The sequence below is a fragment of the Oncorhynchus nerka genome, linkage group LG2 (assembly GCF_034236695.1).
Source record: "Oncorhynchus nerka isolate Pitt River linkage group LG2, Oner_Uvic_2.0, whole genome shotgun sequence".
Classification (NCBI taxonomy): Eukaryota; Metazoa; Chordata; class Actinopteri; order Salmoniformes; family Salmonidae; genus Oncorhynchus; species Oncorhynchus nerka.
The window spans coordinates 62752583-62778679 of record NC_088397.1 but is presented as its reverse complement, the minus strand read 5'-3'; the positions used below and the strand labels follow the sequence as shown (position 1 = coordinate 62778679).

The following is a 26097-nucleotide window of genomic DNA, read 5'->3' as shown; positions in this document are numbered from 1 at the left end:
GGAAACAGTGTTTGTCAGTGTTTCCTAGGGGATCCTATAATCTTTGGCTTCATTACATTTCTCTTAGTTATTTCATGTAGCTAACACATTCATGCTTCGTCTAATCCTCTTTGGTTTCGAAGATAGTGTTGCAAAAACAACATGCTGATTTAGGCCTGCATCATTGGTATCAGATTGGCTACGTTTGCTCTGACTCAGTTCATTTTATTAGCTAGCTAACGAGCTATTAGCATTAGTGGCGATTTAGCCACAAATTGTTAAGAAAATACAAACTAGCAGTTTACAGATGTAAGAAACAAACTAATAGTGTAATTATAGAACTCTAGTGGATTTATATTAACTCTTTAGAGCCCATAGCAGCCGTCAATGGCTTTTCTTTAAATTACTATAGCGGCCGCAAATGGCCTTGTTTTTCGAACAATACTATCTGTGTCAATATCGCAAAATGAACGTGCTATCAACCTGTTGTCGTATTCGCGTGGCTGTTGTCATCAACCAGAAACAGGGTATTATGTCATGTGAATTTTTCAACGTTTAAAAAAAAAAATGATGGTGCCGAAGTGGTCGACTTTTCACTGTGAAAAACGCTGTCTTTGTTGGTTAGTGGTACGGATTCGGACACATCCTTGCACTTTGAAAGCGTAAACAGCAGATGTATGTTTGATGCTGTGAAACTTGGGGAATGGCTCTCAGATTAGAAAGTCCATAACTTGGTTGGTACAGGTTAAAACAGCAGCGGTGGAGCTCAAATAATGTGGACCAAAAGTATGTGGACACCTTCTCGTCAAACATTTAATTCCAAAATCATGGGCAATAATATGGAGTTGGTCCCCCCCTTTGCTGCTATAACGGCCTCCACTCTTCTGGGAAGGTTTTCCGCTAGATGTTGGAACATTACTGCGGGACTTGCTTCCATTCAGCCACGAGCATTAGTGAGGTTGGGCACTGATGTTGAGCGATTAGGCCTGGCTCACAGTCGGCGTTCCAATTCATCCCAAATGTGTTCGATGTGGTTGAGGTCAGGGCTCTGTGCAGGCCAGTCAAGTTCTTCCACATGGACCTCGCTTTGTGCAAGGGGACATTGTCATGCTGAAACAGGAAAGGGCCTTCCCCAAACTGTTGCCACAAAATTGGAAGCACAGAATTGCCTAGAATGTCATTGTATGCTGTAGCATTAAGATTTTCCTTCACCGGAACTAAGGGGACTAGCCCGAACCATTATTCCTCCTCCTCCAAACTTTACAGTTGGCACTGTGCATTGGCGCAGGTAGCGTTACATCCGCCAAACCCAGATTCATGTCGGACTGCCAGATCGTGAAGCGTGATTCTTTACTCCATAGAACGCGTTTCCACTGCTCCAGAGTCCAATGGAGGCCATCTTTACACCACTCCAGCCGACACTTGGCATTGCGCATGGTGATCTTAGGCTTGTTTGCGGCTGTTCTGCCATGGGCACCCTTTTCATGAAGCTCCCAATGAACAGTTCATTTTGAAATAGTCTCTAAATTGTTTACATTTGTACATTGACAACTATTCTTACTTGTGTAATAATCAAATAGACTACTTTGTGTGGGTTTTGAAATAATTCCTGAATATTGTCCTCTGGTCACATTTCGGATGTTTTTTTATATTTAATATTTGTTTCGAATATTTAATGTAAATAATACGTATAAGTATAATATATTATACTTAGGACATTTTGAGTATGTGAATGTGGTGTCATATTAAAGTAGAGGTTGTGCTCTTTTAAACTAAGTTAACTTGTAATTTGTTCTTTGTTAGAGCTACGGCTGTTTTTGAAATGTGTGAAAAAATTTGCTTTATCTTGGAAATTCACAGTAAAGCAATATTCTAGAATTCTACTGGGGTCTAAAGGGGTAAGACCTAAAGTGGAAACAGCATCATTGTCATCAACATTGTAGCATGTGTTGCATTGACCATGCAGACTGAAGTGTCTCGTGGTCGAGCAAAAACAAATGTGCGCCTTGAGTGACTGGGCGGGGCTAGGTCTGTGTGGAAATCAGCATGGAGGGAAAGAACTCAAGTAGTGGAGTAAATGTTTAAAAAATGACTTTACACACGGAGTATCACATTTAACAAACTATTCAAACATTCAAATACCATTACAGAAGGTAAAGTAAAAACTTAAACCGGTCCATGTATTGGTATTTATTAGGATCCCCATTAGCTGCTGAAACATCTACTCTTCCTGGGGTCCATGTGAAATAATATATAGTACAGAACATTATTAGTCAATGCACTGTATGTAGTTCAGCCCTTCAAAGTATTCAGACCCCTTGAGTTTTGTTACGTTACAGCCGTATTCTAAAATGTATTCAATTGTTTTTGTTCCTTGTAAATTTACACACAATACTCCATAATGACAAAGCAAAAAACAGGTTATTTTAGAAATTGTGGCAAATGTATTAAAAATAAAGAACTGAAATACATATTTACATAAGTATTCAGATGCTTTACTCAATACTCTGTTGAAGCACCTTTGGCAGGGATTACAGACTCAAGTCTTCTTGGGTGTGATGCTACAAGCTTGGCAAACCTGGGGAGTTTCTCCCATTCTTCTCTGCAGATCCGCTCAAGCTCTGTCAGTTTGGATGGGGAGTGTCGCTGCACAGCTATTTTCAGGTCTCTAGAGTTCAATCGGGTTCAAGTCTGGGCTCTGGCTGGGCCACTCAAGGACATTGAGACTTGTCCTGAAGCGACTCCTGCGTTGTCTTGGCTGTGTGCTTAGGTTTGTTGTTCTGTTAGATTGGGGCGGCAGTTAACTTTCCGAGGTCCTGAGCACTCTGGAGCAGGTTTTCATCAAGAATCTCTCTGTACTTTGCTCCGTTCACCATTCCCTTCGTCCTAACTAGTCTCCCAGTCCCTGCTGCTGAAAAATATCCCCACAGCATGATGCTGCCACCATACTTCACCATGTTTCCTCCAAATGTGACACTTGGCATTCCGGCCAAAGAGTTCAATCTTGGTTTCATCAGACCACAGAATCTTGTTTCTCATGGTCTGAGAGTCCTTTAGGTGCCCTTTGGCAAACTCCAAGCGGGCTGTTATGTGCCTTTTGCTGAGGAGTGGCTTCCGTTCTACCATAAAGGCCTGATTGGTGGAGTGCTGCAGAGATGGTTGTTTTTCTGGAAGGTTCTCCCATCTCTGGAGCTCTGTCAAAGTGACCATCGGGTTCTTGGTCACCTCCCTGATGAAAGCCCTTCTTGAATTAACTACAGATGGACTCCAAGTTGTAGAAACATCTCAAGGATGATCAATGGAAACAGGATGCATCTGAGCTTAATTTTGAGTCTCTGAGCAAAGGGTCTGAATACTTAAATTAGGTATTTAAAAAATAAAAAAAACATAATAATTTAATCCATTTTAGAATACGGCTTTAACGTAACAAAGTGTTAAAATAGGCAATTATTTTTGTCCTTTTCTGGGTTGCTTGTTTGTTTCTGAGAGGCTGATCCGAGGGAGACATGTCAGTGACATTTACATTTGAGTCAATGGTACTGGGTGGGCTGCCCACAGCGGGCTTCTTCCTAAGGCAGACAGTTTCAGTGCAAACTGTGGAATTCAATTCTATATGCATGTGATTATTGCAGATAATACCCTCGGAGCGCTAACAGTTAAAGGATAGATTAGGTTACTTACATTCACTGCACTTCTATTTCTCTGGGATATAATACGATTTCCATGTCCTCTGTTGCTTATTATGACAGGGTGGACTGGAACACTACCAAACCCAGACCGTCAGTCTCTTGAGCAGTTCGCTATGTTGTTGGAGATAATCCTGGAACCCCTGCGGTAAGGGTGAATCCCATCTTTTAAAGATTGTTGGTTGCTCCCACAGCAAGTCAAATTTGTCACGAAAGGAGACATTCCTGTCTTTGCAGAGTTTCTTCAGGAACTTTAGGGCAGCTAGGCGGCTGTAATGTTCCAAACCCCTTCTATAGCATGGCAGGGGGCTAGAGATTAATGTTCTCTTCCCTTTGCAAACGAGGATGTTCAAGAGAAAGTTGTAGTCCTCCTTTAATTCTTCAGATTGCCGAAAGCGAATGACATTAAATCCAACTTCGGTGCCAATAGTAGAGTAGCTGGCTAGAACGGTTTTTAGGAGGAAGTTGTCTTGGACACGGGCGTCTGGGTAACAATGGACCTTGGTCTGCCCACAGGCCGCAAGCAGAACAAAATCTCACCATTGAGCTGCCCAAGACGGTGGTGGTCATGATGGAATACAATGGGGAAGGAAGAGGGGGAACCGAATGGGCCTGCCTCTTGCAGGGGGGAGGAGGTTTGCTTCGACTCTTGCCAGCCTGACTCAACGCACATATACCAGTAGCAGCGGATGGTGTCGGGATCCTCGGGGAGGTGGAGGAGGGCCCAAGACCTTGCTTCCTTTGGTCAGTGACCGGGCTGAGCTGTGGAGGAGGGTGCCCCTGGACGGCTGCTGGCGTACACCATCAATACCGCTGTATATAGTAAAATACAGTATACTGCCTAGCACAAGATAGAACATAGGGATGTAACAATTCACAATAGGCATTAGTCCCTGGTTCAAATGTTTAAGAGAGACCCCAAAGCAACGCAAATGTAGCATGCATCGGTCAGGAAATCTATTCAAGCATTATGAATCGCCGGTTCACAAATGTTTTGTTCAAATTCCTTTATTTCTACCTTCTGAAAATACCACTCATCATTTGTGACAACTGCATCCTCTCCTTCACTTTGGAACTAAGCATGTATTTATGTTAGACAGTCATTTTGCAAACCAAACAAACCCAGGCAATATTAGTAGCCTAATCAAACTGCGCGCTGTGCGCTGATCGAGAGGTATGCCTACTCCTGATCTGGCACATCTGCAAGTCATCTTCAGCATTAAAATGTTAGTCAAATGGGGGCCTACCGAGTAGCGCAGCGGTCTAAGGCACTGCAGTGCTTGAGGCGTCATTAAAGATCCGGGTTCGATCCCGGGATGTGTCGCAGCCGGCCGCGACCGGGTGACCCTAGAGGCGACACACAATTGGCCCAGTGTCGTCCGGGTTAGGATAGGGTTTGGCCGGCCGGGATGGCCATGTCCTTCAACGCTCTAGCTACTCCTGACGCATGCACGCTCACACGGTTGCCAGTTGTGCAGTGTTTCCTCCGACACATTGGTGCTGCTGGTTTCTGGGTTAAGTGGGATAGCCGCCTTTTTAAAGTTTTTGCCTAAAATGACATACCCAAATCTAACTGCCTGTGGCAAGGATATGTATATTCTTGGTACCACTTGAGAGGAAACGTGAATTGAATGTAGGAGAATATAACACAATAGATCTGGTAGAAGAAAATTCAAAGAAAAAAAACATTTTTTCCCTACCACCAACTTTGAAATGCAAACGAAAGGTCCCAGTTCTAGCAATCACTCTGGTTGTAATATCGATAGTGTCCACAAGATGGCAGCAGTGTGTGCGACGTTTCAGACAGATAACTCGAACTATGAGCGAACTACATGACATTTCGTGTGAAGTCACCCAGGTACATTTGGGAAAATCGTGAAGGAGACATTTGCATTCATATTACATTTTTCTGCAAGAATTTCGTGAAGTCTGTATACTTGGACTTTGATTTAGCTTTTCCAGTATTAGTAGCCATATTATAAGTTCAACATTTGCAAAACAACCAGTTTTCATAACTTCATAACTCTGAATATCCTTATAATTTTTGTCCAAAAGGAAAAGGCATGCTGTCGTACAAGGTTAGTAGCTACATTTTACAACAGATACAGGGTTTCCAGATACTCCCGTAAAGCCCAGCTCATTGGCTATCTAGCTAGCTTTGTTGACCCCGATTGGTGCTTATTTGACAAAGTTGGAGTCGATCAAGTGAAGACCGCCGGCATCATCGGCGGTGCCATGAAGGCGTCGCTCTCTGACCAAATTTGGTGTCCTATAGGATATACTACACCCCTAATGATATAGTGAAGTCTGGTTATGTTCTAGGATCTCTGAGGAATACATACAAATGTGATTTGACTGGTTGAAATAAAGTTTAGGGTTAGATTTTCACAGATTACTTTCTTTGCAAATTGAACGAGTAGAAATACACTGCTCAAATAAATAAAGGGAACACTAAAATAACACATCCTAGATCTGAATGAATGAAATATTCTTATTAAATACTTTTTTCTTTACATAGTTGAATGTGCTGACAACAATCACACAAAAATGATCAATGGAAATCAAATTTATCAACCCATGGAGGTCTGGATTTGGAGTCACACTCAAAATTAAAGTGGAAAACCACACTACAGGCTGATCCAACTTTGATGTAATGTCCTTAAAACAAGTCAAAATGAGGCTCAGTAGTGTGTGTGGCCTCCACGTGCCTGTATGACCTCCCTACAACGCCTGGGCATGCTCCTGATGAGGTGGCGGATGGTCTCCTGAGGGATCTCCTCCCAGACATGGAGCGAGACATGATGTCCCAGATGTGCTCAATTGGATTCAGGTCTGGGGAACGGGCGGGCCAGTCCATAGCATCAATGCCTTCCTCTTGCAGGAACTTCTGACACACCACATGAGGTCTAGCATTGTCTTGCATTAGGAGGAACCCAGGGCCAACCGCACCAGCATATGGTCTCACAAGGGGTTTGAGGATCTCATCTCGGTACCTAATGGCAGTCAGGCTACCTCTGGCGAGCACATGGAGGGCTGTGCGGCCCCCCAAAGAAATGCCACCCCACACCATGACTGACCCACCGCCAAACCGGTCATGCTGGAGGATGTTGCAGGCAGCAGAACGTTCTCCACGGCGTCTCCAGACTGTCACATCTGTCACATGTGCTCAGTGTGAACCTGCTTTCATCTGTGAAGAGCACAGGGCGCCAGTGTCGAATTTGCCAATCTTGGTGTTCTCTGGCAAATGCCAAACGTCCTGCACGGTGTTGGGCTGTAAGCACAACCCCCACCTGTGGACGTCGGGCCCTCATGGAGTCTGTTTCTGACCGTTTGAGCAGACACTTCTCAGTTGCTTCTTTAAAATCAGCACAACAGTTTTCAGCTGTGCTAACATAATTGCGAAAGGGTTTTCTAATGATCAATTAGCCTTTTAAAATAAACTTAGATTAGCAAACACCACGTGCCATTGGAACGCAGGAGTGATGGATGCTGATAATTGGCCTCCATATGCCTATGTAGATATTCCATAAAAAATCTGCCGTTTCCAGCTACAATAGTTATTTACAACATTAACAATGTCTACACTGTATTTCTGATCAATTTCATGCTATTTTAATTAACAAAAAAATGAGGACATATGTTTTGTAAAATTACTTGCGCAATATTAGGCTTTAGTTGTCACAACCAATGTAATTTGCAAGTTAACATTTTATCAAATGCGCTGTTAAATGGTGTTTTACCAGAATAAAGTAGCATACTGCCGGAGAGACAACTCTCATATGGCTTTAGGTAGGCAACATGCTGATTGGGGCTATTTTATTTTATTTTGATCAGGTTCACCATCTACAGTAGTTTTGGTAGTTTAGCTTGAAACAATTGGTGTATATGGCAATTTTTTGATTAACAGCGTGAATCACTTTTGCTACCCGCAATGCATGGTCGAAGTGGGAGAAGAAGCGGTCTAAACCATTAGATTATGGGTGAAATCCAAAATTGTGCTATAGGTTCATTGGCTTAGTCATAGGTCATTTTTTAACACTTAATCTGCAAAAATCACTAATACTGAGCAAAAATATAAATGCAACAATTTCAAAGATTTTACTGAGTTACAGTTCATAAGAAAACCAGTCAATTAAAATAAATAAATTAGGCCCCAATCTATGGATTTCACATGAATGGGAATACAGCTGGTCTGTTGGTCACAGATACCTTTTTAAAAAAGGTAGGGGCGTGGATCAGAAAAACAGTCCGTATCTGGTGTGTTCACATCTCCTTCACATAGAGTTGATATGGTTGTTGTTTGTGGCCTGTGGAATGTTGTCCCACTCTTCTTCAATGGCTGTGCGAAGTTGCTAGATATTGGTGGGAACTGGAAGGCGCTGTCGTACACGTCAATCCAGAGCATCCCAAACATGCTCAATAGGTGACATGTCTAGTGAGTATGCAGGCCATGGAAGAACTTCCAGGAATTGTGTACAGAGCCTTGTGACATGGTGCATTATCATGCTGAAACGTGATGGTGGTGGATGAATGTCACGACAATGGGCCTCAGGATCTCGTCACATTTTAGTGGCCTGTTATTGTCCCCGTTTACCTGTGTAATGATCATGCTGTTAAATCAACTTCTTGATATGCCACATCTGTCAAGTGGATGTATTATCTTGTCAAAGGAGAAATGCTCACGAACAGGGATGTAAAACTTTGTGCACAAATTGTTTTGCAAAATAATATTTTTGTTTGTATGGAACATTTCTGGGATATTTTATTTCAACTCATGAAACATGGGACCAACACTTTACATGTTGCAATTATATTTTTGTTCAGTATAATTAGTGGGTGATGGTGATTTCAGAATGTGGGGGATGGGGTGGTAGTTGGCCAGTTTCCCATATGGCGTAGCTCAGGTACCCACATACACCATAGACATATACATCACATATACAGTACCAGTCAAAAGTTTGGACACACCTACTCATTCAAGGGTTTCATCATAGCGCTTGATGTTTTTTTGCAAAGCTTTCAAAGTTCTTTTAATTTTCCACTTTGACTGACCTTCATGTCTTAAAGTAATGATGCAATGTTGTTTCTCTTTGCTTATTTGAGCTGTTCTTGCCATACTATGCACTTGGACTTTTACCAAATAGGGCTATCTTCTGTATACCACCCCTACCTTGTCACAACACAACTGATGGGCTCAAACGCATTAAGGAACGAAATTCCACATATTAACTTTTAACAAGGCACAACCGGTTAATTGAAATGCATTTCAGGTGACTATATAATGAAGCTGGTTTAGAGAATGCCAAGAGTGTGCAAAGCTGTCATCAAGGCAAAGGGTAACTACTTTGTAGAATCTCAAATATAAAATATATGTTGATTTAACTTCTTTTTTTTGGTTACTACATGATTCCATATGTGTTTTTTCATAGTTTTGATGTCTTCACTATTAGTCTATAATGTAGAAATAGTAAAAAATAAAAACCCTTGAATGAGCAGGTGTGTCCAAACTTTTGACTAGTGCTGTGTACACACACACACAATTCAACTCAGAGAGGCTCATTAGCAGAATATTTTAATTTGGAATTTAAAATTATTTATTTATGTAATAAATGTTTGCATCATACCGAATCACATCGATTAGTTTCTAACTAAAACGTATGGTATCGGAGCCCATTTACATTTAAGTCATTTAGCAGACGCTCTTATCCAGAGCATGTATCTAGATATGTATTGAATCGTCTTCAAAAGGGAAGATGCACATTTCTAGTAGAACATTGTCATCCATAACCGCAAAGGGTCACATCTTGGAAAAAAGCCAGTAACTTTCCAGTGTTGGACAACATATTAGTAAAAATGTGTAACATTTATCACATTTTCTTTCTATCCTCTTTTTCTCCAGGCCATGTCCGGTTCATAGACTATGAATACTCTAGTTACAACTATCAGGCCTTTGACATTGGGAACCACTTCAACGAGTTTGCAGGTAAGAAGAGATACATAGGCTGTATCTTAGTCATGACATGTACTGTACATCATATATTAATATGTGTGTGTTCAGGTATGAGTGAGCTGGACTATGGGCTGTATCCTAGCCGTGAGATGCAGCTGGAGTGGCTGCGTGTGTATCTGCACGCGTACAAGGCGTCCACTAAGAAAGGAGAGGAGGTCAGCGACAGAGAGCTCGAGACTCTCTACGTACAGGTCAACAAGTTTGCCCTGGTGAGGAACACACTGTCGCTCACACCACTGTGGTCACTGCTCGCTCTCTTTCAAACACACACACACAGGTGTGTTAGTACTGGGCTGATCAGTTTGGTCCTGTCTAACCACTGACCTCTCTCTTTAGGCGTCACACTTCTTCTGGGGCTTCTGGGCACTCATCCAGGCCAAGTACTCCTCCATAAATTTTGACTTCCTGGGGTAAGTGCATGTGTGTTATGGTCCCTTCTTAAAATCTGTTGGTTGGCCTGTCTGCCTGTGTTGCATGTGAGTGAAAGGGATCTCTTACTGTGAAAGACATACCAAAACTCAGTCTGTTGTAGAGCAATCTCCACTACACACTGTTTCCACACAGTGAGAGATGGAAAGGGGAGTAAGCGCCTGTGGAAATGGTGAGAAAGGAGCAGTTGATTAGAGAGAGAACTGTCTTGTCCCTGCTTCCCCAAGGGACCTGCAGAGGTGTAACTGACCCACAGGCTGGTGGTTTGAGTGTCTGCAACCCAATCAGTCCTGCAGTGACGACAGAACTGTCCCCCCGGTCACTCTTTGCCCCATGCCTGTATGAGTGACATATTGCTCAGACAGTTTAGCAGCTAGTCAATGGGATCTGTCTGGGCTATTGTTAGGGCTGCTATTGGATAGTTTGTGCACTCATTTAGTCAGAATGGGTGTTTAACTCTCTATTCTGGTCTCTTTCAACATGTTCTTCCTTCCCTCACACTCTTTCTCCTTCCATCTTTTCACTCTCTCTCCTTCAGCTATGCTGTGCTGCGTTTCAACCAATACTTCAAGACCAAGCCTGCAGCGATGGCCCTACAGATCCCAGAATGAGAGGGGAATACAAGAGAAGAGAGGTTCACCGGCACTGACCAGGGGAGCAGACCCACTTTGAGCAGGAGAGGACTGGGATGGGTGACGAGGGTTGGGGTTCATGTTTAGGGCTGTGTATGTGGTTAAGGCAGCGGTGTCAAACTCATTCCATTGAGAGCCTAGTGTATGCTGGTTTTTGGTTTTTCCTTTCAATAAAGCCCTAGACAACCAGGTGTGGGAAGTTCTTTACTACTTAGTGACCTTTATTCATCAATCAAGTACAACGGAACAGCGAAAACCTAGACACTTGGCCCTGGAATGAGTTTGACACTTGTGGGTAATAACATTAAGGGGACAGTGTGGATGGACCCCAACATAAAACACTATTTTATTCCTATTCAACTCAGTCCACGTGTCTCAGCACTCAAGATCCCAATCCGCCACGGTTGGTGTGTTTTCATTTTTTATATTTGATTTATTCTGTGAAGAATTGATTGATCAAGTGAGATTCATTCCCCAGACAGACAGGTAGCTGGAACACTAGTTTTTGGTGCCGACATGGAGGACAGTGTGCAGACAGTTATGTATAAGTGTGTTTCTGGGTTTACTCTTTGGCTGTCGCTGCTCAAAGCGTTGTGGGACAGAGGAGGCAGTCATCGTCAACCCCTTAGCTTTGGCACTGATCTAATAGGATTTCTTTTTTGATTTAGTAATGGAGAGACCTTGAAATTAGTGTATATGGTATACATCAAACTTTACAAAAGCGAAACAACAAAAAGAAATTGAAAAAAGGGCCCGCAAACTGAGTGAACAGTAACTTGAAGTCCATTCTCTCAGATCAACACAAAGTGGCTAGGGGTTGATTTAGTACTGGCAAGTAGTTGATTTTCAGTAAAGGGACCATAAATGTGATGGGAAGAGAGGGGCTAGACAGGACAGTGATATGGTAGTTTAATAATGTCTGACGGCAGAGCATCTTCAGTGGCCAGGAGCAGCTTTGCGTCACTGATACTAAACTTTAAACCAGTTCTCCCTCTTAGCCTCTTTTCTACCACTTTAGCTTTTATGGTTATGGTGACTCGCTCTGTTAGACTTTCCACCCCTCACAGACCATTCGGAAAATCCCAACCTCAATCACCCTTGTCACACCCCTTCCCCCTGCCCCCTCTTTACCCCTTTCTCTCTCCTTCTTCTGCCCTATATCGCTTCCTCCTCTCCCCTCTCTCTTGATTGGCTGGGAAGGGACTTTTGCCTGATGTGCACATACTTACTATAACATCCCAACCTCTCCCCACCCCCTATCAAGTTACAACTTCCCTAAAAAGGAGCCAAAACCTTATATAACGAGGTTACTTAAACCTCATTACTGAAACTGTGTGTTAGGTCAGGGCTTCAAAGGGTCTGGAACCAGTAATCCTGGGCTGGTGTTTTTGTTCTGAAGCTTGTGAGTGAGGTGACCAGGGATGGGACAGCAGAAAGTCCACACTAAGCCAGCAGTCACTTCTCTAGCTGGCATCACGGCACACAGGTCTTTGGAGGGTCGCTGGACCAAATAACTCCAACACCCTTCCTTACCCCAGGCAGCAAGCCCCTCCAGACTAGTTCTGACCTCTCTATCCAGGCATTCAGCCCTAGTTCAGTTTTCTCTATCTGAATTGTTTGCAATTCAGTGCTTTTAAAGGTCACCTTATGTTGGCTCTTTCCTCTCCAGCAAGCCCTCTCAGATCAGAGGGTCAACATAAAAAATGGAGAGCCATGTTAAAGTATGGAGATACGGGTAACTGACAATATAATGGAAACGCTTGTGTAAATGCAGCATATATTGAAAGCATGTGCTTCCACACAGGTGTGTCTCCTGAGTTAATTAAGCAATTAATATTCCATTATGCTTAGGTTAATGCATAAATGGTGGGTAAATACATTTTGGCCACATGGCTATGCCCCCATAGGATGACAATTCCCCCATCCACAGGTCACTGAATGAGCATGAAAACAATGTAAACCATATGCCATGGCTGTCTGTCACCAGATCTCAACCCAATTGAACACTTATGGGAGATTCAGGAACAGCGCCATCAACAAAACACCATCTCATGGAATTTCTAGAGTTCCAGACACTTGTAGAATCTATGCTAAGGTGCATTGAAGCTGTTCTGGCTCGTGGTGGCCCAACGCCGTATTTAAGACGCTTTATGTTGGTGTTTCCTTTATTTTGGAAGTTACCTGTATATCGTCCAGCCTGTCCTGTGATTCTTCCAAATTACCACTAGGGGGAGAAAGGGAGTGCTGACCCCTGCCTTGCCCTCCCCTGGTTTTCTCCTGTTACTGACGGGGTTAATAATTCACCAGTCTGACAGAGGGGACATCAATCATTCAGCAGACCGTGACACTGTGGCTTACCAGCCTGAGCAGGCCAGGCCCATAACTCTGGCCTGGAGTCAAGAAAGCCCTCTCACCTGTCAGTCACTAACATGAGTTAATCATTTATTAGTAGTATTTTTTTTAAACACAATGTTGAAGAGAAGGACTCCCTGCAATTCCTGCCTGGTTGTTATGAGGAGTCACTAGCCTCACGTGCCAGGCCTCTTTGTTCCCCTAGTAAATGCCAAAATATGTTGTCTGGCAACGTGGTGAGACTGATGAGTCGCTGAGCAGCCTCTTGGTTGGGACAGACTCAGAAGAGCTTGCCTTTTTGTCCCTCGTCACCAGCCATACAGGCTGGGAGGATAGATGGAGTAAAGCCATTGTCACCAACTCTGGTCCTAGATAGCAACAGTACAGATACTAACACACATGGTTCCACTAATCAACTAATCGGTGTGTTAATGCTGTGCTGGAACAAAAGCCTGCAACTCTCCAGGACCAGGGTTTTTGACCACTGGATTAGTGTTTATCAGAGCATCCACAACATATAGAAATGCAACAAATGGAATGGAAATGACTCGTACGTAGGATTGGGTCCACTCTATACGGTACATTTCAATCTGCAACATTCCAAACCTTTTACCCCTCTGAGTCAGTGTTTGAGGGTTTTTACGAGAAGAACCTTTTATTGTAGTGTTTCCTAAATGGATGATCGAGGCCAATCCCTCTTGTATGAAGGTTGTAAGACCATTATGGACAGAGATATTACTTTGACAGGCTTTATGTGAGTCACAACTCCCCATCTGCTCTACGTGATATTAGCCAGTAGACCTTGGGTTGAACCGAGAGCTGACAAGTGCTGATTGAAGAGCGCAATGAATTCTTGTTTATCGTAAATGTATATATGTGAATGTGTTTCCTTTGAATGACCCGTAACATTTCAATTGAAACTGAAACTATTCTCTTGTCAGGGTGCATCTGTGTTGCTTTCATCCTGTGTTTGGTGAGTTTTAAGGAGAGATGAGTAGGGGAAGCCACTTTTAGATTGAGACACCATAAGAGTATGAGGAAGATAAGGTGGTTGAGATGTTCTATGCACCAAAGCACTCACTGGGGTCTGTGGTTCCTATTCAGAAGTCACTAGATGGCCAAACTGATCAAGAACGTTTGTTTTTTGTTGAAGGGTAAATGTTGCAACAGGTATGAATAAGTTGGGATTAATGGTTAAAATCTCATTTGTGATTAGAAAGCGACAACCTACTTCTATCTTTAATAACATGGCCTGATGGTGGTGTTATAAATGAGTGCTTTCTGAATGCTCAATCAACCAAGAAGGATCCTGGGTTTCATGGAAATGCACCCACTTATTGAAGGTTAAGGCTGCTTTTCTATTCTCAAACCTGCCCCACATTCTGCCTATGCCCGTGTTAACTCCCCCAGGCAGATTTTAAAGCTTTGGATAAGTGTAAGTGGTGGAAACGCCCTCCTGCCTGACACTCCAATCCTCTCAGATCTTTGAGGGCACATGGACGGGAGCGAGTTGAAGAATCGGACCCTACTGTAGGAGTAGCTATATAGTAGTACCATACACTACATCATATGCCTTCCCTGGAAGAGCATTGATTTCCATTAGTATTATTGAGGGTGTCCAAGAAGATGTTGCACACTTGCATTCAGTCATTCATTAAAGTTAGGTGAGGTGTGCGTGCACTAATGTGGGACCTGATTTTGTTATTCCAGCATAGGATATGTGATGGCTATGGAAGGCTTATATCCTGATGGTGGTGTTTAAAGGAGGTATTTATGGGTGAACCGGTCATTGCATTTCTTTCATAAAAAAAATATATACAGTACATACCAAAACAGTTAGCGTCCAAGCTTGCAGTTCATTTGAAATTAACTTGTGTGAATGTACTATACTGGCTTAACTTGAAAACCCACTGTACAGAACTTGATTTACTTTCTAACTGTTCATTAGAATCTGTAAAAGAGGGCCCAACATTTCAAGATGTAATGTTTGTGCTGGCGTGTGTGGAGTCAGCCACTCCTGAAGAGGACGCTGTAGCATTAAAGGCCAGCAGAGAGGAGACAGGTTGTAAATACTGTGAATCTGTCTACAGTGATCCTCCACACTTCTGGGAGAGTCATTTAAGTAAAGTAAATATTTCCATTAAAAAAAAACTTGTATCGATGGCAGTTATTCCGTTTCTATACCTAAGAATTTGCTAATAGTATTTTTGAACAATAGCCACCCTGTTCCACTGTTGGAGATGTTTATTACTGCCACCAAGGTTAAACCATCACCACTCTGTCAGCTGACCTGTCCCTGAGATGGGGAAGACCCAGGGGGGCTCCACTACAGAGGATATCCTCTACTAAAAACACAAGACTGCAGCATCCTCACACACTACTGACACGTTCCAACATCCTCTAGTAAAGTGGCCTCTAGCTGCCCTCAAGACTACAGAGAACGTGTCCTTTAGTTCTCATTTTTATACAGTTGGTTAGTAATTTGTCATTATAACTGATTATAGCATAAATAGAGGTTGTTTTACTATAGGCCCGGCTGATGAGACTATATAAAAAGCCACCGATTGAGATCCGAAATGGATGAAGACATACCATAAGGACTGGGGTGGAAAGTGACCTCGGCACACATGATTTCATCTTAGCAAGCAGTGTACACACAGAAAAATAACTTGGGCACAAATAACAAGCTATTTATTATTTTCTAAAAACAAACCACAACTTGGAAAATGTACACCTTTAAATTACACAGGCTCTTATAAACAAAATAAAGTCTATATTTACATCAGCAGGTGTGACAACAGGTGACAAAGGTTTTCTGTAATTTTATAAAAATGTTCATCTGATATTTGTCTATGTACAGTCCCAGCCTCTCCTAACTGCCATCCCCTTGGTTCTGGGTAGAAGTTGTCAGTAGCCACAGACCTAGGATCAATCTACCCCACCCACATCATAGCCTTAACATTTATTGGTGCAAATGTAAAACTGACCATAGATCAGTGTCCAGGTGCAACTTCATACTATAGTACTCCCCAATCAACGCACAAAGGTTTTACTGCAGTGTGACAGCAACTAACCACAAGCCTGTCTCCGTTAACATGGAGATTACATCAGAAATCTGACCCTCTCCTCTGTCCAGTACATTGTGATGAAGGCTGCATCCTAATAGTGTAAAGTGGCTTCCTATTTTGGTTTCTCCATCTGCACTGATCTGATTAAGGAAAGGAGAGGAAGCGACATAGGACTTTTGAGATGGATCCCTGTTTGTGAAGCCAAATGGCCCTACAGTGACTTCTGACTGCAGTACATGGACAGAGAAACAGCTGTGGTCAAGACAAGAGGCCAGAATGTCAGGGTACACAGACAAGGTGTTCAGGCCAACCTTTGAGTTCAATACTCCAACACATCCGGAGATACATACATGTTATAGAACATTTGTAAAACATTCTGGGATGAGTATATTGTAAACACGGGTCCAAAATAAATTGATTGAAAGATGTACTTACAGTTGTACACAACTAGAGAATAGAGAAGGATTAGATTAATCTAGAATAAGGGCTTGGAAGGGGATTCCTTAAACATTTCTCCTCATTACACTAGATGTAACTGCTGATAGACTATCGCAAGTGCAATAACTGAAACATTGGGTGCATCTCAATCTAAAGTGAATTCCTCACCTCCCCTACTCCACTTGCACCAATGTGAAAAACTAGCAGGAGGAATCTCCCCTATTGCTTTTACTTATCCTCTGTTTTGTTGTCAGTGCATATGAAGAGGAGGATTTGAGATGAAGGCCACTTGACTATTCAGGTGAAGTCTTTGGCTCTGTTTTGGAAAGGAGATGAGTGTTGAGTGGAAGTGCATCAGCTAATGGGGATTATATAACCTCTAATCACCACAGACCAGGTCATCTGTGTAATAATTGAAAATGAAATAAAACATGGGTATTTCATGGTGCTGTGCTCATCCCAAACAGCAGAGGGCAGAACTCAATCAGATCTCTCCCTAACTACAGATACCCGGTCAGATATTTTTAATACCCGGCCTTAATGTTTCAGGTTTATAAGGATCCAGTCATCGGATATTGATCTGTGCTTAAGGGAAACATCTACGTCAATGCTTGTAGGGGACGATAATGGACTGCCAGTCTAAACCAGTCAATCTCAACTCATTCCGCTACACATTGTGAATGTGTCCTTTATCACTAGCTACACTCCTACCCTGTTGATTAGGTACATAGCAGCAACATGAACAGCCCAATATATCATATGACCCATGATCTTTTAGATTCAGCTGCCAGATTCATGTGTAAAGGACACATACCTTTAATACAACTCTCAGTAAACGTAACCTGTCGAGCCAGTCAGAGAAGGATGGGCTCCTCCTCGAGTCCGTTTCCTCTCAAGAAGATGCCCCTGCTAGCGCTATTTGGGATTTCATTGTTTAATTGTGAACTATGGGGGAGAATGGGAGATGTTTGACATGTAGAGCTGAATAACAGATACTGGTGGGCCTACAGCAGATTACCAACAACTAACATCTGGGATGACAACATCTGTTTGTAGGAAAAATAAACATACACAGATAGGGTTGATGTGTGTCTCTGTGTGTGTTTGATCAATGTCCAATTGTATTATTTTACAAGGGTGGGGCATTTACTACGGTCTATTTCCCATCTTTTGACTCTCACTGATCTAAAAGTGAGAACTATTAGTTTAGACCCTAGTCTTCTGACCAGATCAGTGATTAGATAAAGAATGGGATTCATCTTAGAGTGTTGGGACAGACACAGGCTCTGCTGACATGGTCATATGACATACTTGATATGGTCCAAGATCCCCTTCTACAGACACACCCCTTTTCATTCACTTCTCTACACACACACCTCTTCCCTTTCTTCTCTCTGTCAGTCAGTGAGGAGCACTAGCTCTCCCTCACTTCTCTCTCCGCCGTCGCTCTCCTCCCCCTCACTGTACGGCGGTCTCTCCCTCTCTCTGGGGAGAGGAGTGGGCGTGGCCTGTCCCTCAGGTCTGCGACTAGGCGGAGCCTCCAGCCCTCGCGGCAGGTAGTGCTCCAATAGCGTGGGGTGGAATGGCACCGTTGCCATGGAGACCACCCCACCACCGCCTGGGTATTGGCCCTCGCCGGGGGTGTAGTGCAGCTGCTGTGGCTCTGATTGGCTGAAAAACAGGAAGAGATGGGACACTGGTGCTGTAACGTACGCCAAATCCCAAATCATTGTCAAAATCTGAAAGGACTGGATAGGCGTTTGTCCTGAGACATGGCTGTATGTAGAAGTCTACCACCATGTCTCAGGACCCAGACCATACCCAGAGAAGAGGACTTAACAAACCACTAAAAGCTACTGCTACTCAAGTGCAGTTTTACAATCCGAGAACAATACAGCAGAGTTTTAATCACTATGAGAGACTAACATAACCAGCTGTAGCCCTGCACTTCTATTTACTACAGTGGGTTTGTTTGTGTTCTTACAGAAAAAGCATGTGGGAAGGGAACAGTTTATATTGTTTCATTTCACTAAGAGCTCTCTGCATAATAGCAGGTTCTCTTCACTGCTAGGGCCACACTAACAGAACATCATCTGTGTGTGAGCGTTACCTGTGTGGGTATGCCCCTCTCTGCTCCTGTCTCCGGTTCTTCATCATGGCTTTGTACTCGCCCACCCGGAGTCTCCGCCCCTCCACGATGCAGGTGCGTTTGGGGCGGGGCTTGTACTTGTAGTCGGGGTAACGCTCCAGGTGCTGTCGGCTCAGCCTGGCCTGCTCCTCATAGTAGGGCTGCTTCTCCTGGTTAGACATAGACTTCCATCTAGTTCCTGGCGGGAGGGAGACAATTTCAGACTAAAGAACAGAGGACTTAGTGTGTGAAAGAGTACATCTGCTTCTCCTGGTTAGACATAGACTTCCAGTGACCTACAGAGAAAGGGGTTGGCTACGTTAGATGAGGAGGGAGCGATGGCTTGAGTGCTTCACAATGGTATGGAATGTTTGGTCAGAGGAAAGGGGTGCGGGCAGTGTGTGTGTGGAGGGGGTGGGGGCATGGTAGGAGGTTCCTGTCGCCAGGGGAAGCAGGTGGCAGATTGTGGCCTCGCATGCCCCACTGTGCCAGGTCTACAGCGGGTGACACACACACACACACAGAGTGCACACAAACACAATATGTATACAAAGACTATATATAAATACACACAGTGCACATTGACTGACGGCATGTGTGTGTGTTTTACGTGCCATTAATCCCAGAGGAGCAATTTGTGCATGCTTTATGTCCCCCGTGCGTGTGTGTGTGTGTGTGGACTCACCCAGTATCTTGCTGATGGAGGAGTTGTGCATGTCAGGGAAGGCCTGTAGTATACGTCGCCTCTCGTCTTTGGCCCAGACCATAAAGGCGTTCATGGGCCTCTTGATGTGGACGGAGGAGGGGGGGCTGCGAACCTCCGCAAACACCCCAACACCAGGAGCAGATAGGGGGCCTGCAGGAGGGGAAGAGAATGGTGGGACAGCCAGTCAGTGGCCAACAAAACATCTACTTTCCCTCAACTTCACTGGTAAAACAACAGGAAAGGAGAAAACAAATACCGGACAAGCATCGTCCATGTTGTATCAGTGTAGCTAAAGGAGGAGACGAGGAAATAAAACCTCTCTAGACTACTGCGATGCTTGCCCACTCCCATATTGTTTTTGATCAGGTAGTGTTGAGGGGCCTAATAATGATCACTTTATTTGTATAGTGCTTTCGATACAAGTTAACAAAGTGCTTCACACAAAATAATACAATTAAAGTACTAACAAAAGTAGAAAATAATTTCAGCATGAAATCAGCCTACCCTCAGAGTCGCTGCTGTGATGGTCCTCGTTGGTTTGGAGGGTCTGTCCATCCTCCCCCCGGTCTGGGGGGGGCAGCCTGTTGCTGTGTCCAGCCACTTTATACTCCTACACAGAGACAGAGTTACACACACCCACCTGACACACATAGGCCTACACTTTAACACACAGCTACACAAAAGACAGACGGGATTTGAATGTTGCTGCAGATAAACAGGCCTGAAGAGAGCATTTAACATTATCTGTGTGTATGTGTGTGTGCGTAAGTAGCTATGTTTCCATTAACTTGTCCAGTGACTTTTTATTGACATTTATAAAGTGTGCATATGGTGCTTTCCATGGAACTATCTTGTTTCAATAAAAACAGCTGGACGTGAAGACAACACACCCAAAAATATTTTTTTTCCTCACAAACCTAGTGTCGAATATAAAAATGAAATGGTTGAAGTGTTTCCATGACCCTTTCAGGCATGAATAAAAAGCCTGTATTCCCTCACCTACAGTGCCTTCAGAAAGTATTCAGTCCCCTTGACTTTTTCCACATCTAAAATTGATTAAATTGAGATAGTGGCACTGGCATACACACAATATACCATAACGTCAAAGTGGAATTATGTTTTTTGACATTTTTACTATCATTAAAAAAGCTGAAATGTCTTGTGTTAATAAGTATTCAACCCATTTGCTATGGCAAATCTAAATAAGTTCACGAGTAAAAATTTGCTTAACAAGTCACTCTGGGTGGCAGTGGTTAAGAGCATTGGGCCAGTAACCGAAAGGTCGCTGGTTCGAATCCCTGAAGCGGCAAGGTGGGAAAAATCTGCGTTTCTGCACTTGAGCAAGGCAGTTATCCCCCAACAACAACTTTCCCGGGCACCGTTTATGTGGACGTCAATTAATGCAGCCCCCCGCACCTCTCTCATTCAGAGGGGTTGGGTTACATGTGGAAGACACACTTCGGTTCAATGCATTCAGTTGTGCAACTGACTAGGTATCCCCCTTTCCCTTCCTCACATAATAAGTTGCATGGACTCACTCTGTGTGCAAAAATAGGTGTTTAACATGATTTTTGAATGACTACCTCACACATACTATTAACTGGAGCTCAGTCGAGCAGTGCATTTCAAACACAGATTCAACCACAAACGCCAAGGATGTTTTTCAATACCTCACAAAGAAGGGCACCTATTGGTAGATGGGTTTTAAAAATATATATATCATTTAAACAGACATTGAATATCCCTTTGAGCATGGTGAAGTTATTAATGATACTTTGGATGGTATATCCATATACCCAGTTACTACAAAGATACAGGCGTCCTTCCTAACTCAGTTGCCGGAGAGGAAGGAAACCGCTCAGGGATTTCACCATGAGGCCAATGGTGACTTTAAAACAGTTACAGAGTTTAATGGCTGTGATAGGAGAAAACTGAGGATGGATCAACAACATTGTAGTTACTCCACAATACTAACATAAATGACAGAGTGAAAGAAGGAAGCCTGTGCAGAATAAAAATATTTATCCTGTTTGCAATAAGGCACTAAAGTAAAACTGCCAAAATTAACTTTGTGCCCTGACTACAAAGTGTTATGTTTGGAGCAAATCCAACACATCACTGAGTACCACTTCATATTTTCAAGGTGGTGGCTGCATCATGTTATGGATATGCTTGTCAAAAGGAATAGAGCCAAACCTGGTTCAGTCTGCTTTCCAACAGACACTGGGAGACAAATTCACGTTTCAGCAGAACAACAACCGAAAACACAAGGCCAAATATACACTGGAGTTGCTTACCAAGACGACATTGAATGTTCCCGAGTGGCCTAGTTACAGTTTTGACTTAAATCAGCTTGAAAATCTATGGCAAGACTTGAAAATGGCTGTCTAGCAATGATTAACAACCAACTTGACCGAGCTTGAAGAATTTAAAAATTATGTGAAAGACTCACAGGTAATCACTGCCAAAAGGAAATTCTAACATGCATTATTGAATACTTTTGTAAATTAGATATTTCTGTATTTCATTTTCAATAAATTTGCAAATATTTCTAAAAACATGTTTTCACTTTGTCATTATGGGGTATTGTGTGTAGATGGGTGATAAAAAATAAATCCAGGCTGTATCACATCTGGCCAAGATTGGGAGTCCAATATGGAAGCGAAGAATTGGCCCAGCGTCATCCGGGTTTGGCCGGGGTAGACTGTAATTGTAAATAAGAATTTGTAAAAAAAATTATAATTAAACATTTTTTAAAATCCATTTTGAATTCAGGTTGTGACAACAAAATGTGAAATAAGTCAAGGGGTACGGATACTTTCTGAAGGCACTATATCTGTGTCATGTCTCAGGTAGCCTGCGAAAGACAAAACGGATAGAATGCAATAATTTACTAATATTTGCCATATGCTAATGTGCTAAAGTATCACCACGGTCCATGCCATGGTGACACTTGCTCTCCTGTAGATCTGAAATAATTGGATGGTGAAACTTGCAACCAGCCAACCAAGAAAGGCAAGGCAATCTTGTCTGCAAAGAAGCATACTTTTTACAGTGCTATATTAACCACGCCCCTCTGCAAACACGCCTTCTCCGATGTTGGTTACAAGGCGGTAAGCTACCTTCAAAATTATTTTGATATCATTTACTAAAGAAATACAGTTTCCATCATCATTTGTCACAATAAAGAAAGTTAGAGAAAAGAAAAATCTACCTGTTGAATAAAAACGAATAAAAATGTTGTTGATCTTGATAAAAATTATCCTATATCTGCCATTTCCATTACACAATATTTTTGCGACATTGCTTTTGTCGAACAAACCTGGGTCAGTGAGTGAGTGAGTGAGGTCGATGCAGGGAGATGCCTCTCATTTCCGCTGGTGTTTAAAGTTCATGAACAGTCAAAATCATGTTTTTAATGAAATTGGATGATATTTGGATGAAACAAGATCAAAGTACAATGATCAAAGTATGAAAAATGACAGTTGCTTCGACACTGATAAAGTCTGCTCATAACGTTACTGTCCCCTCCCCCATGTCAAACACTTGGCTTTAGGAGGCGGGATTATTAAGGGGATAGGGTGACATCTCTCTTTATGTAGTGTTGCTTTGTCTCTCTTGTCGTGAAGTGTGTTTTGTCCTAAATTTATATTTTACTTTTAATCCCAGCCCCTGTCCCCGCAGGAGGCCTTTGGCCTTTTGGTAGGCCGTCATTGTAAATAAGAATTTGTTCTTAACTGACTTGACTAGTTAAATAAAGGTTAAATAAAATTAACAAAACATCACCCTAACTCTCATTTTAATACACCAATGGTAACATGATAGTCTCTTTCCGAATTTAAAGAAGTGCTGCCTTTTAACGAACATCAGAGAATACTTGTTTGTAGAGAGGGGTGGTAAATATACAGTTGAAGTTGGAAGTTTACATATACCTTAGTCAAATACATTTGAACTAAATTTTTCACAATTCCTGACATTTAATCCTAGTAAAAATTCCCTGTCTTAGGTCAGTTAGGACCACCACACAGGAAGAATTGGTTTTGGGGGTGACCAGAGAGATATACCTTCTGGAGCGCATGCTACACGTGGGTGCTGCTATGGTGACCAGCGAGCTGAGATAAGGGGGAACTTTACCTAGCAGGGTCTTGAAGATGACCTGGAGCCAGTGGGTTTGGCGACGAGTATGAAGCGAGGGCCAGCCGACGAGTGTGTACAGGTCGCAGTGGTGGGTAGTATATGGGGCTTTGGTGACAAAACGGATGGCACTGTGATAGACTGCATCCAATTTATTGAGTAGGGTACTGGAGGCTATTTTGTAAATGACATCGCCGAAGTCGAGGATCGGTAGGATAGTCAGTTTTACAAGGGTAGGTTTGGCAGCATGAGTGAAAGATGCTTTGTTGCGAAATAGGAAGCCAATTCTAGATTTAACTTTGGATTGGAAATGTTTGATGCGAGTCTGGAAGGAGAGTTCACATTGGACGGGCGAGCAGGTGCAGGCAGCGATCGGTTGAAAGCGTGCATTTAGTTTTACTTGTATTTAAGAGCAATTGGAGGCCAAGGAAGGTGAGTTGTATGGCATTGAAGCTCGTCTGCATGGTTGGGATTCGAAATGGTCGGTAATCTGTTTGTCGACTTTGCTTTCGAAGACCTTAGAAAGGCAGGGTAAGATAAATATAGGTCTGTAGCAGTTTGGCTCAAGAGTGTGTCCCCCTTTGAAGAGGGGGATGACCATAGCTGCTTTCCAATCTTTGGGAATCTCAGAAGACACGAGAGGTTGCACAAGCTAGTAGTAGGGGTTGCAACATTTCAGCAGATAATTTTAGAAAGAAAGGGTCCAGATTGTCTAGCCAGGCTGATTTGTTGGGGTCCATATTCTGCAGCTCTTTCAGAACATCAGCTGACTGGATTTGGGAGAAGGAGAAATGGGGAAGGCTTGGGCGAGTTGCTGTGGGGGGGTGCAGTGCTGTTGACCGGGGTAGGGGTAGCCAGGTGGAGAGCATGGCCAGCCGTAGAAAAATGCTTCTTAAAATTCTCAATTATAGTGGATTTATTGGTGGTGACAGTGTGGGAGGAGGTGTTCTTATTCTCCATGGACTTTACAGTGTCCCAGAACTTTTTTGAGTTTGTGTTGCGGGAAGCAAATTTCTGCTTGAAAAAGCTAGCCTTGGCTTTTCAACTGCCTGTGTATATTGGTTTCTAGCTTCCCTGACAAGTTGCATATCACAGGGGCTGTTCGATGCTAATGCAGAACGCCATAGGATGTTTTTGTGTTGGTTAAGGGCAGTCAGGTCTGGAGAGAACCAAGGGCTATATCTGTTCCTGGTTCTATATTTCTTGAATGGGGCATGCTTATTTAAGATGGTGAGGAAGGCATTTAAAAAAATAACCAGGCATCCTCTACTGACGGGATGAGATCAATATCCTTCCAAGATACCCCGGCCAGGTCGATTAGAAAGGCCTGCTCGCTGAAGTGTTTCAGGGAGAGTTTGACAGTGATGAGTGGAAGTCGTTTGACCGTCGTTTGACACCCATTATGGATCCAGGCAATGAGGCAGTGATTGCTGAGATCTTGGTTGAAAACAGCAGAGGTGTAGTTTGAGGGCAAGTTGGGTAGGATGATATCTATGAGGATGCCGTGTTTAGCTTTGGGGTGGTACCTGGTAGGTTCATTGATAATTTGTGTGAGATTGAGGGCATCAAGTTTAGATTGTATGATGGCTGGGGTGTTAAGCATGTTCCAGTTTAGGTCGCCTAGCAGCACGAGCTCTGAAGATAGATGGGGGGCAATCAGTTCACATATGGTATCCAGAGCACAGCTGGAGGCAGAGGGTGGTTTATAGCAGGCGGTGACTGTGAGAGACTTGTTTTTAGAGAGCTGGATTTTTTAAAGTAGAAGTTCAAATTGTTTTGGTACAGACCTGGATTTTGAAAAGTAGAAGTTCAAATTGTTTGGGTACAGACCTGGATAGTAGCCTGCAGAGTTCTTTCCTATCTTTGTAATAGATTGCAACACCGCCCCCTTTGGCCGTTCTATCTAGTCTGAAAATGTTGTAGTTAGGGATGGAGATTTCAGAATTTTTGGTGGTCTTCCTAAGCCAGGATTCAGACACGGCTAGAACATCCGGGTTGGCAGAGTGTGCTAAAGCAGTGAATGAAACAAACTTAGGGAGGAGGCTTCTAATGTTAACATGCATGAAACCAAGGTTATTACGGTTACAGAAGTCATCAAAAGAGAGCGCCTGGGGAATAGGAGTGGAGCTAGGCACTGCAGGTTCTGGATTCACCTCTACATCACCAGAGGAATAGAGGAGGTGTAGGATAAGGGTACGGCTAAAAGCTATGAGAATTGGTCCGTCTAGAACGTCCGGAACAGAGAGTAAAATGATGTTTCTGGGGGCGATAAAATAGCTTCAAGGTATAATGTACAGACAAAGGTATGGTAGGATGTGAATACAGTGGAGGTACACCTAGGTATTGAATGATGATGAGAGAGATAGTGTCTAGAAACATAATTGAAACCAGGTGATGTCATCGCGTGTGTGGGTGGTGGAACTGAAAAGGTTGGAAAAGGTATAATGAGCAGGGCTAGAGGCTCTACAGTGAAATAAGCCAATAAACACTAACCAGAACAGCAATGGACAAGGCATATTTACATTAAGGTGAGGC

General features: G+C 43.1%; 2 protein-coding genes across 4 annotated transcripts in view; one reads left to right on the top strand and one right to left on the bottom strand.

Moving 5' to 3' along the window:
- Positions 1–10925, top strand: part of LOC115139263 (ethanolamine kinase 1-like) — a 34743-nt gene extending 23818 nt beyond the window's left edge. For both annotated transcript variants that reach the window (XM_029676459.2, XM_029676452.2), the window contains 4 exons: positions 9565–9648; positions 9724–9884; positions 10012–10085; positions 10643–10925. In XM_029676459.2, the coding sequence (XP_029532319.1) occupies positions 9565–9648; positions 9724–9884; positions 10012–10085; positions 10643–10715 (392 nt within the window). In that variant the 3' untranslated portion in view covers positions 10716–10925. The remainder of the gene's footprint in view (positions 1–9564; positions 9649–9723; positions 9885–10011; positions 10086–10642) is intronic.
- A 4837-nt stretch (positions 10926–15762) lies between these two features.
- Positions 15763–26097, bottom strand: part of LOC115139244 (transcription factor SOX-13-like) — a 66550-nt gene continuing 56215 nt past the window's right edge. For both annotated transcript variants that reach the window (XM_029676423.2, XM_029676440.2), the window contains 4 exons: positions 19933–20038; positions 19408–19578; positions 18705–18921; positions 15763–18265 (listed from right to left, as the gene is read on the bottom strand). In XM_029676423.2, the coding sequence (XP_029532283.2) occupies positions 17992–18265; positions 18705–18921; positions 19408–19578; positions 19933–20038 (768 nt within the window). In that variant the 3' untranslated portion in view covers positions 15763–17991. The remainder of the gene's footprint in view (positions 18266–18704; positions 18922–19407; positions 19579–19932; positions 20039–26097) is intronic.